This window comes from Hyperolius riggenbachi, chromosome 1, assembly GCF_040937935.1.
Source record: "Hyperolius riggenbachi isolate aHypRig1 chromosome 1, aHypRig1.pri, whole genome shotgun sequence".
Classification (NCBI taxonomy): domain Eukaryota; kingdom Metazoa; phylum Chordata; class Amphibia; order Anura; family Hyperoliidae; genus Hyperolius; species Hyperolius riggenbachi.
The window spans coordinates 477,162,153-477,183,940 of NC_090646.1; the positions used below are offsets into that span (position 1 = coordinate 477,162,153).

At 43.8% G+C, this 21,788-nt stretch overlaps 1 protein-coding gene across 1 annotated transcript in view; it reads left to right on the forward strand.

Moving 5' to 3' along the window:
- Window positions 1–21,788, forward strand: part of CHD8 (chromodomain helicase DNA binding protein 8) — a 130,783-nt gene that overhangs the window by 23,136 nt on the left and 85,859 nt on the right. The window contains 3 exon segments of the mRNA XM_068241428.1: window positions 13,193–13,698; window positions 13,701–14,017; window positions 16,754–17,116. Coding sequence (XP_068097529.1) covers window positions 13,323–13,698; window positions 13,701–14,017; window positions 16,754–17,116 — 1,056 coding nt within the window. The 5' untranslated portion in view covers window positions 13,193–13,322.

The following is a 21,788-nucleotide window of genomic DNA, read 5'->3' on the forward strand; positions in this document are numbered from 1 at the left end:
GAGGTGACATAGAGGGCGACACTGGAGGTATTTTAGTTTTTATAGGTTAAAAAAAAAAAAAAAAAAAAAAAAAAGCTTGAATTTTAAAGAGAAACTCCAACCTAGAATTGAACTTTATCCCAATCAGTAGCTGATACCCCCTTTTACATGAGAAATATGATTTTCACAAACAGACCATCAGGGGGCACTGTATGACTGATTTTTGCTGAAACCCCTCCCACAAGAAGCTCTGAGTACAGCGGTACTCTGGGCAAACTGCCACAATGTAACAATGTTTACAGACAGGAATTAGCGGTTTACAGCTGTCTCTAACAGCCAAAACAGCTAGGAGCAGCTACATAACCTGCCCACAGTAACAATGTCACCATGTAATACATGTCAGAATGTGAATCTGGGAGAGGAAAGATTTTACAATGAGCAAACACTGACTAAATCATTTATACATAATTATGGTAAAAAAATGAAGCACTTTTTTACTACATTATTTTCACTGGAGTTCCTCTTGAAACTGTCTCACTGGCATCTGCTGCAGCTCTTTAAGCTCTCATACAGAGAGATGACTCCTTGACCTCATTCCCTCCTTGTTCTAATCAGTTAACAAGGAGGTTTGGGGTGCAGGCAGACATTGCAGATATTATAGATTACTGGTTTATTAACATTTACAATGAAATAATAAAGATGGGAAGTTTCCAATCAAAGCTATACCATTTACTTGCTAACTAAAGGTTGCAATTTGGCCAATAAATGTTATTGTCTGGATTGTAAATTGTCTTAAAGAGGAACTACAGTGAAAATAACGTAATGAAAAAAGTTGCTTAATTTTTTAAAATAATTATTTATAAAGGATTTAGTCAGCCTTTGCCAGTTGTAAACTCTTTCCTCTCTATGATTTACATTCTGAAATTTATCACATGGCGACATCTTAACTGCTGGCAGGTGATGTCTGTGGAATGAGATACTAGTTGCTTGGCAGTAGCAAACAGCTGTTATTTCTCACAATGCAACGTACCTAGGTGCTGACCTCACTGTGGGTGGGGGTTCACCACAATATCAGCCGTACAGAGCCCCCTGATGATCCGTTTGAGAAAAGGTAAAGATTTCTCATAGGAAAAGGGGATGTGAGCTACTGATAGTGATGAAGTTCAGTCCTTGGTTATAGTTCCTCTTTATCTGATGCCTAACTGTTCAGTACTTCTAGTGAAAAATAAAGAAATGGAATACAATATTCCAACGTTCTCTCATCATGCCATTACTGATACAATAGTTATGCATTCTCTCATCGTGCCATTACTGATGCCATATATATCAACATTCTCTCAGCATACCATCACTGATGCAATGTATCTACATCCACAATGTATCCGTTCTCTCATCCTGCTACATGCCACTACTGATGCCATGTATCCACGTTCCCTCATCCTGCTACATGCCAACTACTGATACACTGTATCCCTGTTCTCTCATCATACTACATGCCACTACTGATACACTGTATCCCTGTTCTCTCATCATACTACATGCCACTACTGATACACTGTATCCCTGTTCTCTCATCATGCTACATGCCACTACTGATACACTGTATCCACGTTCTTTCATCCTGCTACATGCCACTACTGATACACTGTATTCCCGTTCTCTCATAATGCTACATGCCACTACTGATGCACTGTATCCCCGTTCTCTCATCATGCTACATGCCACTACTGATACACTGTATCCCTGTTCTCTCATCATGCTACATGCCACTACTGATGCCATGTATCCATGTTCTCTCACCATGCTACATGCCACTACTGATGCAATGTATCCCCGTTCTCTCATCATGCTACATGCCACTACTGATACACTGTATCCCTGTTCTCTCATCATACTACATGCCACTACTGATACACTGTATCCCTGTTCTCTCATCATGCTACATGCCACTACTGATGCCATGTATCCACGTTCTCTCACCATGCTACATGCCACTACTGATGCACTGTATTCACGTTCTCTCACCATGCTACATGCCACTACTGATGCCGTGTATCCACGTTCTCTCACCATGCTACATGCCACTACTGATACACTGTATCCCTGTTCTCTCATCATGCTACATGCCACTACTGATGCCATGTATCCACGTTCTCTCACCATGCTACATGCCACTACTGATGCAATGTATCCCCGTTCTCTCATCCTACTTCATGCCACTACTGATACACTGTATCCACGTTCTTTCATCCTGCTACATGCCACTACTGATACACTGTATTCCCGTTCTCTCATAATGCTACATGCCACTACTGATGCACTGTATCCCCGTTCTCTCATCATGCTACATGCCACTACTGATGCACTGTATCCCCGTTCTCTCATCATGCTACATGCCACTACTGATGCCATGTATCCATGTTCTCTCATCATGCTACATGCCACTACTGATGCCATGTATCCACGTTCTCTCATCCTACTTCATGCCACTACTGATACACTGTATCCCTGTTCTCTCATCATGCTACATGCCACTACTGATACACCGTATCCACGTTCTCTCATCATGCTACATGCCACTATGGATATACTGTATCCACGTTCTCTCATCATGCTACATGCCACTACTGATACACTGTATCCACGTTCTTTCATCCTGCTACATGCCACTATGGATATACTGTATCCACGTTCTCTCATCCTGCTACATGCCACTACTGATGCACTGTATTCCCGTTCTCTCATAATGCTACATGCCACTGCTGATGCACTGTATCCCCGTTCTCTCATCATGCTACATGCCACTACGGATATACTGTATCCACGTTCTCTCATCATGCTACATGCCACTAATGATACACTGTATCCACGTTCTTTCATCATACTACATGCCACTACCTATACACTGTATCCCTGTTCTCTCATCATGCTACATGCCACTACTGATACACCGTATCCACGGTCTCTCACCATGCTACATGCCACTACTGATGCACTGTATCCACGTTCTCTCACCATGCTATTTGCCACTACTGATGCACTGTATTCATGTTCTCTCACCATGCTACATGCCACTACTGATGCCATGTATCCATGTTCTCTTCTCTCATCATGCTACATGCCACTACTGATATACTGTAACACGTTCTCTCACCATGCTACTTGCCACTACTGATGCACTGTATTCATGTTCTCTCATCATGCTACATGCCACTACTGATATACTGTATCCACGTTCTCTCACCATGCTACTTGCCACTACTGATACACTGTATTCATGTTCTCTCACCATGCTACATGCCACTACTGATACTGTATCCATGTTCTCTCACCATGCTACATGCCACTACTGATGCCATGTATCCACGTTCTCTCACCATGCTACATGCCACTACTGATGCACTGTATCCACGTTCTCTCATCATACTTCATGCCACTACTGATACACTGTATCCCTGTTCTCTCATCATGCTACATGCCACTACTGATACACTGTATCCACGGTCTCTCACCATGCTGCATGCCACTACTGATACACTGTATCCCCATTCTCTCATCATACTTCATGCCACTACTGATACACTGTATCCCTGTTCTCTCATCATGCTACATGCCACTACTGATGCCATGTATCCACATTCTCTCATCATGCTACATGCCACTACTGATGCCATGTATCCATGTTCTCTTCTCTCATCATGCTACATGCCACTGCTAATGCCATGTATCCATGTTCTCTTCTCTCATCATGCTACATGGCACTACTGATATACTGTATCCACGTTCTCTCACCATGCTACTTGCCACTACTGATGCACTGTATTCATGGTCTCTCACCATGCTACATGCCACTACTGATGCCGTGTATCCACGTTCTCTCACCATGCTACATGCCACTACTGATACACTGTATCCCTGTTCTCTCATCATGCTACATGCCACTACTGATATACTGCATCCACCTTCTCATTATGCTACACACCACTACTGATAAACTGTATCCACGTTCTATCCCCATCCTACATGCCACTACTGATGCCATGTATCCACATTCTCTCACCATGCTACATGCCACTACTGATACACTGTATCCACGGTCTCTCACCATGCTACATGCCACTACTGATGCACTGTATCCACGGTCTCTCACCATGCTACATGCCGCTACTGATACACTGTATCCACGTTCTCTCACCATGCTACTTGCCACTACTGATGCACTGTATTCATGGTCTCTTACCATGCTACATGCCACTACTGATACACTGTATCCACGTTCTATCACCATGCTACATGCCACTACTGATGCCGTGTATCCACGTTCTCTCACCATGCTACATGCCACTACTGATAAACTGTATCCCTGTTCTCTCATCATGCTACATGCCACTACTGATATACTGCATACACCTTCTCATTATGCTACACACCACTACTGATACACTGTATCCACGGTCTCTCACCATGCTACATGCCACTACTGATGCACTGTATCCACGTTCTCTCACCATGCTACATGCCACTACTGATACACTGTATCCACGTTATCTTATCATGCTACATGCCACTACTGATACACTGTATCCCTGTTCTCTCATCATGCTACATGCCACTACTGATGCCATGTATCCATGTTCTCTTTCCTCATCATGCTACATGCCACTACTGATGCCATGTATCCATGTTCTCTTCTCTCATCATGCTACATGCCACTACTGATATACTGTATCCACGTTCTCTCACCACGCTACTTGCCACTACTGATACACTGTATTCATGTTCTCTCACCATGCTACATGCCACTACTGATACACTGTATCCATGTTCTCTCACCATGCTACATGCCACTACTGATGCCATGTATCCACGTTCTCTCACCATGCTACATGCCACTACTGATACACTGTATCCACGGTCTCTCACCATGCTACATGCCACTACTGATGCACTGTATCCACGGTCTCTCACCATGCTGCATGCCACTACTGATACACTGTATCCCCATTCTCTCATCATACTTCATGCCACTACTGATACACTGTATCCCTGTTCTCTCATCATGCTACATGCCACTACTCCATGTATCCACGTTCTCTCATCGTGCTACATACCACTACTGATGCACTGTATCCACGTTCTCTCATCATGCTACATGCCACTACTGATGCCATGTATCCATGTTCTCTTCTCTCATCATGCTACTTGCCACTACTGATACACTGTATTCATGTTCTCTCACCATGCTACATGCCACTACTGATACACTGTATCCATGTTCTCTCACCATGCTACATGCCACTACTGATACACTGTATCCCTGTTCTCTCATCATGCTACATGCCACTACTGATATACTGCATCCACCTTCTCATTATGTTACACGCTACTACTGATACACTGTATCCACGTTCTCTCACCATGATACATGCCACTACTGATGCCATGTATCCACATTCTCTTACCATGCAACATGCCACTACTGATACACTGTATCCACGTTCTCTCATCATGCCACATGCAACTACTGATGCCATGTGTCCACATTCTCTCATCATGCTACATGCCACTACTGATGCCATGTATCCACGTTCTTTTCTCTCACCATGCTACTTGCCACTACTGATGCCATGTATCCATGTTCTTTCATCATGCTACATGCCACTACTGATGCCATGTATCCATGTTCTCTTCTCTAATCATGCTGCATGCCACTACTGATATACTGTATCCACGTTCTCTCACCATGCTACTTTCCACTACTGATACACTGTATTCATGTTCTCTCACCATGCTACATGCCACTACTGATACACTGTATCCATGTTCTCTCACCATGCTACATGCCACTACTGATGCCATGTATCCACGTTCTCTCCCTGCTACATGCCACTACTGATGCACTGTATCCACGTTCTCTCACCATGCTACATGCCACTACTGATGCACTGTATCCACGTTCTCTCACCATGCTACATGCCACTACTGATGCACTGTATCCACGTTCTCTCATCATACTTCATGCCACTACTGATACACTGTATCCCTGTTCTCTCATCATGCTACATGCCACTACTGATACACTGTATCCCCATTCTCTCATCATACTTCATGCCACTACTGATACACTGTATCCCTGTTCTCTCACCATGCTACATGCCACTACTGATGCCATGTATCCACGTTCTCTCACCATGCTACATGCCACTACTGATACACTGTATCCACGTTCTCTCACCATGCTACATGCCACTACTGATACTCTGTATCCACGGTCTCTCATCATACTTCATGCCACTACTGATACACTGTATCCCTGTTCTCTCATCATGCTACATGCCACTACTGATACACTGTATCCACGGTCTCTCACCATGCTGCATGCCACTACTGATACACTGTATCCACGTTCTCTCACCATGCTACTTGCCACTACTGATACACTGTATTCATGTTCTCTCACCATGCTACATGCCACTACTGATACACTGTATTCATGTTCTCTCACCATGCTACATGCCACTACTGATACACTGTATCCCTGTTCTCTCATTATGCTACATGCCACTACTGATATACTGCATCCACCTTCTCATTATGTTACACGCCACTACTGATACACTGTATTCACGTTCTCTCGCCATGCTACATGCCACTACTGATGCCATGTATCCACATTCTCTCATCATGCTACATGCCACTACCGAAATACTGTAGCCACGTTCTCTCACCATGATACATGCCACTACTGATGCCATGTATCCACATTCTCTCACCATGCTACATGCCACTACTGATACACTGTATCCACGTTCTCTCATCATACTTCATGCCACTACTGATACACTGTATCCCTGTTCTCTCATCATGCTACATGCCACTACTGATGCCATGTATCCACGTTCGCTCATCATGCTACATGCCACTTCTGATGCCATGTGTCCACATTCTCTCATCATGCTACATGCCACTACTGATACACTGTATCCACGTTCTCTCACCATGCTACTTGCCACTACTGATACACTGTATTCATGTTCTCTCACCATGCTACATGCCACTACTGATACACTGTATCCACATTCTCTCACCATGCTACATGCCACTACTGATGCACTGTATCCACGTTCTCTCACCATGCTACATGCCACTACTGATACGCTGTATCCACGTTCTATCACCATGCTACATGCAACTACTGATGTCATGTATCCACTTTCTCTCACATGCTACATGCCACTACTGATACTGTATCCACGGTCTCTCACCATGCTACATGCCACTACTGATACACTGTATCCACGTTCTCTCACCATGCTACATGCCACTACTGATAGACTGTATCCACGTTCTCTCACCATGCTTCATGCCACTACTGATACACTGTATCCACGGTCTCTCATCATACTTCATGCCACTACTGATACACTGTATCCCTGTTCTCTCATCATGCTACATGCCACTAATGATGCCATGTATCCACGTTCTCTCATCATGCTACTTGCCACTACTGATGCCATGTATCCACGTTCTCTCATCATGCTACATGCCACTACTGATGCCATGTATCCATGTTCTCTTCCCTCATCATGCTACATGCCACTACTGATGCCATGTATCCATGTTCTCTCACCATGCTACATGCCACTACTGATGCCATGTATCCACGTTTTCTCACCATGCTACATGCCACTACTGATACACTGTATCCCTGTTCTCTCATCATGCTACATGCCACTACTGATATACTGCATCCACCTTCTCATTATGTTACACGCCACTACTGATACACTGTATTCACGTTCTCTCGCCATGCTACATGCCACTACTGATGCCATGTATCCACATTCTCTCATCATGCTACATGCCACTACTGATATACTGTATCCCTGTTCTCTCACCATGCTACATGCCACTACTGATACACTGTATCCACGTTCTCTCACCATGCTACATGCCACTACTGATACACTGTATCCACGGTCTCTCATCATACTTCATGCCACTACTGATACACTGTATCCCTGTTCTCTCATCATGCTACATGCCACTACTGATACACTGTATCCACGGTCTCTCACCATGCTGCATGCCACTACTGATACACCGTATCCACGTTATCTCATCATGCTACATGCCACTACTGATACACTGTATCCCCATTCTCTCATCATGCTACATGCCACTACTGATGCCATGTATCCATGTTCTCTTCTCTAATCATGCTGCATGCCACTACTGATATACTGTATCCACGTTCTCTCACCATGCTACTTGCCACTACTGATACACTGTATTCATGTTCTCTCACCATGCTACATGCCACTACTGATACACTGTATCCATGTTCTCTCACCATGCTACATGCCACTACTGATGCCATGTATCCACGTTCTCTCACCATGCTACATGCCACTACTGATACACTGTATCCCTGTTCTCTCATCATGCTACATGCCACTACTGATATACTGCATCCACCTTCTCATTATGTTACACGCCACTACTGATACACTGTATTCACGTTCTCTCGCCATGCTACATGCCACTACTGATGTCATGTATCCACATTCTCTCACCATGCTACATGCCACTACTGATGCCATGTATCCACGTTCTCTCATCATGCTACATGCCACTACTGATGCCATGTGTCCACATTCTCTCATCATGCTACATGCGACTACTGATGCCATGTGTCCACATTCTCTCATCATGCTACATGCCACTACTGATGCCATGTATCCACGTTCTCTTCTCTTACAATGCTACTTGCCACTACTGATACACTGTATCCACTTTCTCTCACCATGCTTCATGCCACTATTGATGCCATGTATCCATGTTCCTTCATCATGCTACATGCCACTACTGATGCCATGTATCCACGGTCTCTCATCATGCTACATGCCACTACTGATGCCATGGATCCACGTTCTCTTCTCTCATCATGCTACATGCCACTACTGATGCCATGTATCCACGTTCTTTCACCATGCTACATGCCACTACTGTTACACTGTATCCACGTTCTCTCACCATGCTACATGCCACTACTGATACACTGTATCCACGTTCTCTCACCATGCTACATGCCACTACTGATACACTGTATCCATGTTCTCTCACCATGCTACATGCCACTACTGATGCGCTGTATCCACGTTCTCTCGCCATGCTACATTCCACTACTGATGCCATGTATCCACGTTCTCTCATCATGCTACATGCCACTACTGATACACTGTATCCACGTTCTCTCACTATGCTACATGCCACTACTGATACACTGTATCCCCGTTCTCTCACCATGCTACATGCCACTTCAGGTATGCGTGAAGTGTACATATAAAGTATAGTTTTAAAATATTTTTATTCTCTGTTGCAAAATCAGTTTTACAGGTTCACTGCATTAAAATCTAGTTAGACCTAAGGCTAAAACATATTTACTGTGAATTTAATTTGTTTTTATGTTTATTGCTTCTTAGTTTTTCTGTGGATCTACCTTTGGTAATGCCCTATTGCTGTAAATTACAAATAATTAGCATAGTAAATTGCTAATGTTATTTGCAGTTGTTTGTTATGACCTGTCTGTAGGATCCTTGACAGTATTTATATATTAAAGTGGAACTATTACCTATGTTTCAAATCACAATTTTTGCTAACAATATTCCTTTGACAAGAAATAATGGGTTTCATCGGTAAATGCATTTCCATCAGGGAATGTTTCCTAGGTAAACCTCTCAAGGTCTCCCCCACAGGAACATTGTGGGAGAGTGGTGTCATTTGTAAGGTGGAAACTGCATGCAGAGGAGAGAGTGTAGGCACTTGCATGGCAATAACCAGGCGTGTGTAGGATGCTGGCACAAGACCTAGGTAAAAAAGGAGAAAAGAATCGCAGTGTTTTGTTTACTTTTAGTTTACAGGCCTTCTCGTGGCTTATTATTTAGACAGTTATGGGTTACTTTAGCAAGATCTTTGCAAAAATGGGATCCATTTATTCATGCTGAAAACCGATTTATCCTCTGTTACCTGTTCCTATGTGTGGGAGATCTGGGCTGTAGGTCTAGGCAGCGGGACATATACATCACTGTAATCGGTGATCCCAACTGTTCATATTGCTTGCTCAACTTACTTGTATGACAACCAAGCATAGGTGCTGGGTTACTGCATTATTCTTTTTTTCTCTATCTGAATGTACTATTATTGTTTAAGGAATCCTACAGCAAATAAAAAGAAAAAGTAAGAAGTTCAAATCTTACGAAACCAACAGGTTTTGGACTAGTCCATCCTTTAATGGCGGATTCTTGATTGTCTGTTTTCTAAAGCATTTCCTGATCAGAAGTTGCTAAGTCTAACTGTCAAAGTGTGCAAGTGAGTAGGGAGGTTGGAATCTTACTATTTCTGCAGTTAAACTTGGCGACTGCCGCTCAGGAAAAGTTTTAAAAACAAAGCAAACCCTGAGAATGCTTCATGAGGATATGGACTAGTCTAAAACCTGTTGGTTTTGTCAGTTTAACTGCTTACTTTTCTTTTTTATTAGTAGTCCTTTTAATACAATATAGGATTGCTTTAAAGCATACATGTCAAACTCCGGCCCACAGGCCAAATCTGGCCCTCAGAGCCATTGAATTTGGCCCCCAAGTGGTTTCCCCACTTTGCATTATGTTTGGCCCACTGTAGACCACTAGGGAAGCTATATTGGAGGTGAGGCCCGAGAACACCAGGGAAGCCATATGGGGGAAAGCACTAAACACTAGGGAACTGTATAGGGGAGGATGAGGGCCACTAGACACCAGGGAACTGTATAGGGAGGGAGGGGGACCACTAGACACTGGCGAACTGTATAGAGTTTGGAGGGGAGCCAATATACACCAGGGAACTTTGTAAGGGAGGAAGGTGGCCAGTAGACATAGAGGTCGGCCCGCGACAAGGTCCCAGTGTTGAATTTCATCCCACTTTGTATTTGTTTGACACCCTTGCTTTAAAGGGAAACTTAAAGAAGTTATTCCCCAACCCCCCCCCCCCCGCGCTCTTCTTACCCGGGGCTTCCTCCAGCCCCTTGTACCTAGCAGCATCTCTGCCGGCCCCGGGTCCCCGCCAGTGTAGAGGCCGACCTCCTCTATTGCGCCTGTGCAAGCGCAACACTGCGGACTTCATTGACAGCAGCGGTTGCGCAGGCGCAATTGAGGACGACGTTGAGGTCGGCCTCTGCACTGGCGGGGACCCCTGGGTCGGTGGCTGCGAGCTGAGATGCTGCGAGCGACATGTCGGCTGCAGGGGCTGGAGGAAGCCCCGGGTAAATAGAGCGGGGGGAGGCTTTTTTTGGTTAACTCCTGTAAGTGTACCTGGGGCTTCTACCACCCCCCCCCCCCTGCAGCCTCCCTGTACCTGCATCATCTTGGAACATTCCTCCAGTTCCCGGCAGTGGCTTAGTTTCGATCTCGGCATCAGAGCCAATCAGTGGCCACTGCGCCTGCGTGGCCGCGTGCATCCTTTATCACGTACCTCTTCCCCCCCCCCCCTCCCCCGGGAGCGTCGTCCTCATGCACAGTATGCTCCCGACAGGAGCGTGATAAAAGATGTGCGCAGCCAGGTCCTTGCAGGCACAGTGGCTAGCTCTGTGGCCAGAGTTTTTAAACTAAGCTTTTGGGGGGTCCGGAGGTTCATTCCAGGACAGCACGGGCACAGGGCAGCTGCATTGGGCTGGTAGAAGCCCCAGGTAAGTGAATTTTTTTTTTACTTTAAGGAGTTATCAGGCAATATGAACAAAATAAGCGCTACTTACCCGGGGCTTCCTCCAGCCCCTAGCTCCCAGGATGTCCCTCACCGCAGCTCTGCCTTCAGCTGTTCGCCGCAGCTCCGTCCCGGTCCCCGCCGATGACGTCAGGGCGACCTCCAGCTAGTGCAGTAGTTCTGCGCCTACGCAGTCCACATGGCGGTGATTGACAGCGTCGCTCACACAGGCGCAGTACAGGTCGACCTGAAGGTCGGCCTGACGTCATCGCCGGGGACCAGGATGGAGCTGCGGCGAACGGCTGACGGCAGAGCTGCGGCGAGAGACATGTTGGGAGCTTGGGGCTGGAGGAAGCCCTGGGTAAGTATTGCTTATTTTGTTCATATTGCCTGATAACTCATTTATGTTTCAATAATTTTTATTGAACAGTTTTTGATGATAACTCATTTAACTGAGAAGGGATATGCATGTTTCCTTTTTAAACAATACCAGTTTATTTTCTGATCTCTGTGGCTGAATCGCACACCTGAAACAAGCATGCACCTAATCCAGTCTGACTTCAGTCAGAGCACCTGATCTGCATGCTTGTTGAGGGGCTATGGCTAAAAGTATTAGAGACACAGGATCAGCAGGATAGCCAGGCAACTGATAGTATTATAAAGGAAAAATCCATATACTTCTCAGTTTAGGTTCCCTTTAAGTTTCCCTTTAATGTGAACCAGAGGTGAGAGTGATACGAAGGCTGCCATATTTATTTCCTTTTAAGCAATACCATTTGCCTGGCATCCTGCTGATCCTCTGCCTCTCTAATACTTTTTATCCATAGACCCTGAACAAGCATGCAGCAAGATCAGGTGTTTCTGACATTGTCAGATCTGACTAGATTAGCTCCATGCTTGTTTCTGATGAAATTCAGTTACTACTGCAGCCAAATAGATCAGCAGGGCTGCCAAGCAACTAGTATTGTTTAAAAGGAAATAAATGTGACAGCCTCTATCGCTCTTGGGAATGGGAATATATCTCATGAAGTTTACACCTGTGTTACTAGCCTCTATCGCTCTCACCTTGGGCTCACTTTAAGTAGTTAGGCTTTGAACGTAGCTGCTAGAGTCGCGGGGACGCGCTAGTCACGTCCCTGCAGTTTGGCGGGTTTGCAGGCAATCGGGAGGGAAGATGCCCGCGATCGCACTGCTGCTGCTAGCAGGGGGGATTGGTGCAGGGGACAAAAGTCCCCTGTGCCAATCCGAGCATGTCTGCTGAGAATAAACACTGTTTTTGTTCAAAAACCGTATTTATTCTTACATAGAGCCACTGATAAGTAGTGATAAAGTTATTGGCGAATGAATGGGAGGTGAAAATTGCTTGGATGCATAAGGTGAAAAAACACTGAAGGATGAACTGGGTAAGCTATACATTAGTGGTTTTATAACCCTAGTTTTATAACCATAAGTTAATGTTTTTTTTTTTCTTTTCTTGTAGGTCAACATATTGGCTCCACTATATTTTTTCATAATCTCCTGACAGTGACTGAAGGATTTTCCTAATTGCTTTAATTTTTGGGGAAGGCTACTAGCCTTCCCCATAGTGCCTGCATCATAGGAGACCAAATATGGCAGACCCTATAATGGACCTCTTCAATGACCCAAATCTATTTGGGTTGGATTCTCTAACTAGTGACTCATTTCCCCGAGATGGACCAGACACTATGGATGAAGCTCTTGGCTTGGGGAATGTTCTAGAGCCCCTAGAACATCTTGCCACAGACAGAGTAGCTGAGCAAGCAATTCCGGATTCAAATGTGCAGAGAACAGAGCCACAGGTACTGCTTGGAAATCCTGCCCCTATTCCCCCACCAGAACCAGTACTTCACACCCAACCCTGCATAAATCAGGAGCATCCCAACCAAGGACCTTTTATGGGCACCCCAATGACTATAGCAGCAGCAACGACAACAGTGGCAGCTCCAGCAGCTCCTAAAATAATGATTCTAAAGCACCACCAGGAATGACTGTAAGTGGTGTCCCTGTTACACAGATTCAGACTTTTGCTCCTGGTCAGACGGCTAATGGAGGTAAAGTAACTTTTGCTAAGGTGCTTACAGGAACTCCTCTGAGACCTGGTGTATCCATTGTATCTGGAAATACAGTGCTGGCCAAAGTTCCAACTCCAGCTGGACAACCTGGTGGAGTCAGACCTGTTCGACAGTTATTACTTCAACCAATGCGTGCTTCAGGAACCTCAGCTGGTACTGATGGCAATACCAGCATTAAACCTGCAGTTACTCTGACCTCTGCTCCTCAGCAGGTAATACTTATTTATTTATTCTATTTTTTTCTTTCTCTTTCTTCTTTTTTTTTTTTCTTTCTTTCTTTCTTTTTCTTTCTTTATTTTTTTCTTATTCTTTCTTTCTTTTTCTTTTTTTCTTTTTCTTATTCTTTCATTCTTTCTTTCTTTTTTTTTCTTTTTCTTATTCATTCTTTCTTTCTTTTTTTTCTTTTTCTTATTCATTCTTTCTTTCTTTTTCTTTTTTTCTCTTTCTTTCTTTCTTTCTTTCTCTTTCTTCTTTGTTTTTTTCCTTCTTTCTTTCTTTCTTTCTTTCTTTCTTTCTTTTCTTTCTTTCTTTCTTTCTTTCTTTCTTTCTTTCTTTCTTTCTTTCTCTTTCTTCTTTTCTTTCTCTTTTCTTCTTTCTTTCTTTCTTTTTTTCTTTCTTTCTTTCTTTCTTTTCTTTCTTTCTTTCTTTCTTTCTTTCTTTCTTTCTTTCTTTCTTTCTTTCTTTCTTTCTTTCTTTCTTTCTTTCTTTCTTTCTTTTCTTTCTTTCTTTCTTTCTTTCTTTCTTTCTTTCTTTCTTTCTTTCTTTCTTTCTTTTTCTTTCTTTCTTTTTCTTTCTTCTTTCTTTCTCTTTCTTTCTTTCTTTCTTTCTTTCTTTCTTTCTTTCTTTCTTTCTTTCTTCTTTTCTTTCTTTCTTTTCTTCTTTCTTTCTTTCTTTCTTTCTTTCTTTCTTTCTTTCTTTCTTTCTTTTCTTTTCTTTTCTTTTCTTTTCTTTTCTTTTTCTTTTCTTTTCTTTTCTTTTCTTTCTTTCTTTCTGTAGCTTGTGACTATTGGTGCATATATACTGTATTTTTTTTAGCGAGAAATGGTTAGGAGAGTGTATTTTGTACATATGGTTGCAGCTCAGTCCTTTATAATCACCTGTCACTAGTTCAAGTGACTGACCCTTGATAACTGCACAGTGCAGTGTTAATTCCACTGGCATACTTTGGTAAAACTTAAAGTTCATTATAGATAAGCATGCATTTTAACGTGATTATATGAAGTAGCATAGAAATTGGATTTCAGCTTGTTAATGTATTTTATTACTGCAGGAGAGTTTGAGAATGTAAAGACCTTCCTTTTACCTGCTTCTGGACGACAGTGATGGAAATCTACGCCCTGTCTTGATGCTGTTATACCTGCCAGGGCGTATATTTCACTTTATTGCCGCCGCTTGCTCTCGTCGCTCTCGGCCTGCTGCAGCTCGCTCGCCCTGCTGTCTGTATGGCAGCAGAGCTCTGTGAGCTGGTCAGGAGCCGATTTAATTGGCTCTTGGCCCTGTCATCAATGTAAGCAACTTCCATTGGCGTACATTGATCACACAGTCAGGAACTAATGAAAGTGGCTCTTGACCGGCTCACAAAACTGCTGTCATAGAGATGGCATTCAAATATATGTGAACACATACAATTAAGAAGTATGTTTCTTCCAGAGTAAAATGAGCCATAAATTGCTTTTCTCCTATGTTACTTTCACTTAAAATAGGTAGTAGAAATCTGACGGAACCGACAAGTTTTGGACTAGCCCATATCTTCATGGGGGTTAACAGGGATTTGTTTATTTTCAAACTGCACTTAGTGAATGGCAGTTGCTCAGTCCAACTGCCAAAAAAAGTGTATGGTGAGCAGGGAGGATTGCCAACTTCTTTGTAGAAATATTTTTCAGGAGTGTCTTTATAAAGAATAAAGGCCATTCTGAGAATCCCCTATGGAGAGGTGGACTAGCCCAAAACCTGTCGGTAATGCCCGAATTCTACTACTTACTGTAAATGCCAGCAACATAGGAGAGAAGTAATTTATGGCTCATTTTACTCTGGAAGAAACATGCTTCTTATTTGTAGGCATTTTAAGTTTTAAGATTTTCACGACCGGTCCTCTTTAACCTCTGGAGGACCACAATGTTAAGCCCCCATAAAGACCAGGCCATATTTTTTAAAATAGGCCACTGCAGCTTTAAGGCCAAGCTGCAGGGCCGCACAACACAGCACACAAGTGATTTATCCCCCCCCCTTTTCTCCCCACCAACAGAGCTCTCTGTTGGTGGGGTCTGATTGCTCCCCCAATGTTTGTTGTTGTTTTTAATATTTTATTTTGACAGCCTATGACAGCGGATCACCGCCGAGACTCTGGAGGGGTGGAGGGGACAGCCGTGTCACGCGGCTGTCCCCAGTACAGTGCTGCCTTAGATCGCAGCGCTGTACATGCTAATTAGACGGTGGTTGCGCCGTCTAACAGTTGTCGAACGGCGATGGCTGCTGGGAGACTGAAGCTCCGCTCCACCTACCAAGCAGGAGATGCGCGCGATCTCCTGCAAAACGAAGACCCAGGACTTTACTTGTACTGTTGGTGGGCCTTGAGGACAGGGTCAGGGAACTCTGCATAGAGCCTTCCCACTCCTCTCCTGGTCCCCTCCGTTAAATGCTGCCTCCACCAAGGGATGCTACAACTACCTGGGAGCCAGTACTGGAACGAGGGTTCTGTGAGAGGAGCGGGAAGGCTCTATAGGGCCCAGAGCCTTCCCTCTCCTTAGGTAAGTATCTGGTTTATTTATTTTAGTCTCGGATTCCATTCACTTTACGTTCATACTCCTTCACAATATTGCAAAATAATGTTTTCAATTTTTATATCAAACATGCTTAATAAACAAGGCATGCATCCATAGGCAGTATGCACCAGCTACATTTCCATCTGTTCAAGTTCATTCCAACTATATGCATGTTCTTTATTTTAGGGAGATTCCAAACGAATTACGCTTGTGCTTCAGCAACCTTCACAGTCAGCTCCTGGAGCTCCTCAAGGGCAGCGTCATGTGGTACTGGGTGGACTCCCAGGGAAGATTGTTCTTCAAGGGAACCAGCTTGCCGCTTTATCCCAGGCCAAGACTCAACAGGGACAGCCTGCCAAGGTGGTGACTATACAGCTGCAGCTGCAGCAACAACCTGGGGCAACAGCACAAACACCCCAGAAGTTTCAGATTGTACAGCAAACACCAGCTGGTCTGACGATTGCATCGGGAGGGCAGCAGACTCATGTCATAGGACAGCAAGGAGCCCAGCGGCTTTCGGTACCTCTGAAGGTTGTCTTGCAACCACAGGTGAGTAAAGAGCATAGTGGCGGGACATATATTATGCCATGTTTCATGGTGTTTCTGCCTACATTTAATGTTACTTGAAATATCTAATATAAAAACAGTAAAAAAAAAAATGAAGAGCATTTAATTCTAAAGCACCTTACATGTAAAAAGGTTTACATCAGTCTGTGTCCTCAAAAATGCCATTGCCTAAATTGTTACTGATATGCACTGTGCTTCATGTGAACTGTTTTGTGTGGTGTTGCCCCATTTGGCATATTTATGACTTTCTAGACAGCAAATAGAAAGCCACTGGTGTACAAATTGTTTAGAACATCCAATCCACCCTTTCTCTTCCTTGCGTTTCTTTAATACATTGTTTCCGTCAGTGGTTATAAAAATTCCTGCTGTTGATATGTACAGCATAGAAATTAGACGTTTGATTAACAAGATTTGGTTGGTTGTTAAATGTGATCTTCATAAACCGTTCATGTTTTATTGTGCATATGTTACGGCCATAACCCGAAGTCTGGCCACTTCAGGTTCTGGCCGGGCAAAACTGGAAGTGGCCGTCTCACTGAGGCCAATGTGAGCAATTAATTTAAGATTTCCGGGCTCCCAGCGGCATTGTGACAAATGAAGCTGGCGCCTCCCCTGCCCACCTCCTATTCAGCTGTAGCAGCCTGGGACACACGTGCCCCCCCCAGAGTCATTTCATAGCGGTAGGGAATCCTGCCTTTCCTGCAGGGCGGGTGCTGGCAGAAGCAATGTCTGCAGCCTTCCCGCTCTGCTTCCCTGCCGCTACGAAGGACTCTGGGGGCCACTCAGCTGCTAGAGCTGAATAGGAGGGGGGCAGTGGGAGGAGCCAGCTTCATTTGTCACATTGCCGGGAACCTGGAAATCTTAAATTCATTGCTCACATTGGCCGCAGTGAGACGGCCACTTCTAGTTTTGCCCGGCCAGAATTATATATATATATATATATCTATCTATCTATCTATCTATCTATCTATCTATCTATCTATCTATCTATCTATCTATCTATCTATCTATCTATCTATCTATCTATCTATCCTATCTATCTCTCTCTCTATCTATATATATATCTCAGCATAGTTGTACATTACTGGCTGTCTTGTTGACTGCTTAAAATATACCTGCCCTGATATGTTGAGATAAACTTAGGTATGTATAGTGCTAGGCCAACTAAAAAAAAAAAGTATTTTTCCTGCACTGCAAGTGTTAAAAAAGATATTTATCTATGCAAATGCGTTTGTTTAACAGCTTGTTGAATTTCCTGAAAAGTCGGGGTGCCCATGCATTAATTGCTGTTTGGGTGATTTGATCATAATTATTGAATCTAGCAGATATCGATGCTACAACATGGCTACCCAGTCAATCTTTCAATTGTTTTTTCTGGCCGAAATTGGTTAAAAAGATTGATCAGGCATGCTGGAAAATCTAAGTTGCATTTGCTCAATTGGGGGCGTAAGCCCATGATCATGCTCCAGTCACAGTGTGCAATCTTCTCATGCACGATTTTCAAATGAGAACCTTGAATACACAGAACGCTCTTGGCGATAAGATTGCAATTGTGGGTGTGCGCGGACAGGACTGCGCATGTGCAGTAGGATATTTCGGAGGGAACCCAGAGGGTTTTGTGGGGCAAGTTCAGGCACGCTTTAAGTAAAAGCCTAAACCCTTCCATCTGGCTGGAGAAAACATGCTGATAACATTTTAGTAGCTGAAAGGACTTACGAAGCCACAAAAAAAAAGTGAAGTACCTGCATCATGTTTAAATGCACGGAGGACGCCATCCGTGCCGCCCCCGTGCAGGTCTGCCGGGTCCCCGCAGTTCATTCACCACTCGTGACGCTCCAGACCCCACAGCCCGGGTCGGGCTCTCCTGCCTCTCCTAATATGGTCGCCTTTAGAACAACAGTTAGAAGTTGGTTTATAGGAGAATCATTTGAACGCATAAAACATACATTTTTAATCACTTTTTTGGTTATAAAAACATATACATGCGTTGTAGCAACTGCAACATGTAGTACCATTTTGTTAGCTAACTGAATCCAAACTTCTGTATTTGGAAAACTTATGCAGCAAGCTGAAATTGAATTTTTAGTATACAAAATTGAACTGTACAGTATTTGCTACATTGTTTATAATGCATGGATGTATTTTTATAAGCAAAAGTGATTCAAAAGCTTTATGCTTACAGTATCTTACATGATTGTTTTATAAACCACAATCTTATCCCTAGCCTAAGCTGTTACTGTCTTATGTACCTATTGTAGACCAATTTTTGAGGGGGCCCAATTAACCTATGTGTGTGTTTTTTGGGAGGCGAGAGGGAACCAGAGTACCTCGAGGAAACCTAGCAAACACGGAGAGAACCTACAAATTCCATGCACATGGTTTCATGGCCAGATTTGAAACCCAAGGACTGCAAGGCAAACGTATTATCCACTATGCCACTGTTTCACACCTTGGGCTTAATTCACAAAAGGGTGATAACTGAGTTATCACGGTTAAGAGCTTTTCACGTGCAAACTAGGGTGCTAAGTAGTTAGCACCTAGTTTGCACGTGCAAAGCTTTTAGGCGTGATAACTGAGTTATCACGCTTTTGTGAATCAAGCCCCTTGTGTCTACAAAACCGAGGCTTGAGAAATTCTAGCTGGTATTTGACGTGCCAAGAAATGAAAGCTTTCCTACTGCAGCCCTTGGTTACTGATGTATTGGTGCTGATATGAAGGGGGGGGGGGCACGAAGGTTTCATATTCATATCTTCGTGGCATTAAATTGTTTCAACACAAATGAAAGGTGCAAAGAGAAGTTACCCTAGGCGTCTGTTGCTTTTTTATTAGATCGTAGTAAAAGTATTTTGCCCCCTCCTACTTTGTTCATAAACATCCATTTTAATGCAGGAAGTGCTAAACGGTCTAGTTGTGCACCATTAGTGCAGATATGGCATTGATAAAAAAAATAAAACGCAAACGCATGTCAGGGGAGTGCGCGTTTACACTTGTGCTTCCATTTGAACCCTTTAGCTCATGGCATAAGGTGCAGTGTTCTCTCCCCATACTCTTTGATCTGGATGCTCCACCCGGCTAATTTTTGATGAGCACCCGGCTGTCATCGGCTCAGCTCCTCAACCGCCTCATATGCTGTAAGCAGAGCTGCCTCAGTCCTTCTTTCCCACATTGTGCCCCACCTAGCTACTTTTTTATGCCACCTGGCTGGAAAAAAATTTCTGGGAGAACACGGAGGTGGTTAAAGCAAACCTGACCTGAAAGTAAACCTATGAGATTAGTAACCTAGAACAGTCTTAAATTTTACTTTTTTTTTTTTTCATTCTAAGAACTGCGATCAGCAATGACAGTCTGATGTAAAATCGGCTTCGTTCTCCTGCAGAACAAAAAGTAGTAATGGCCCTTTGCACTTTTCAGCACTGAAATGTTAGCAGCAGTGTTTCCACAGCCAAACAAAAGTATTTTGCCTCCTGTTTACTTTTCAGGACCTAAGGCTGTATTTAACTTGCTGTTTGGCAAATTTGCTTAGAAAATGGCACTAGTTTTTAACACCTGTAATGCAGGCACATAGAAAGGTACTACAGACAAGTTGTTAGGAACAGTACTATATGTACCCATATTTGTTTCATCTTGTGGCTTCAGGTACGGCTTTAAAGGACTCCAGAGGTGAAACAAGATTAGCATATATTACGTACCTGGGGCTTCTCCCAGCCCCTAGATGTCTTCTGAGACCCTTGCCACAGCTCCAGTGCTCCCCCGCTGTACTGCTGGCCGTCTGTGTAGCACGGCGACCCGTCGGCGGGTCTGATTTTCTGCGTAATGTGCGGGCGCGTGGCCAGCTGAGTGGGCACACATGGCGTGTGGCCATCAGCAGGTGCCCACACCTGCAGAAGAGCCGACCCGCCGACTGGTCGCATTGCTTCACGGGCAGCCACGGTACAGTGGGAGGGACCCAGAAGACATCAAGGGGCTGGGAAAAGCCCCAGGTAAGTAACAATTGTTAATCTGTTTCACCTCATGAGTACTTAAAGAGTAACTGTCAGGCTGCAGAAGCTAATTTAAACCTCTATTCTCCTGTGTTAAACAGTTTAGAAGGAAGCCAGAAAAGCATTAGTGAAGAATAAAAATCTCCTCTTTACCTTTGATGTGTGCTTATCAGAAAAGCTAATTAGACCCAAGAGGACGCAAGCCGCATACTATACTGCAAAGCATTCTGGGGCCCTCCCCTCGGCTGCTAATGAGACGTTACAGCAGCTTGTAATCAGTCCAGCGCGTAGCACTGATAAATCTCCGGCAGAGACACTGCAGGAGTCAGCTATTGTTTCCTAGCCACATGGCTCATTAATATTCACTGCACACTGTGTTATTCAGTACAAGCTTTCTGTGATCAGGAAACAGGCAGACATGACGACACATTTGACAGAAAAACATGGAGCCTGCCATGGGCATCTATCTCTGCATATACTATATACAAATTCTGTGAAATCCAAACGTGGACAGTGAAATGCATATGTAATGTAAGTACAGCCAATATTTAGCTACTGATATATGTGTTTATATTCTCTGAGACCTTATACCTAACAGCTCCTCTTTAAGTTTTAGCATTCCAATATCCCTTCAGTTGTTTATCTGCCTCTGTTTCAGTAGTAAAGCTGCAATA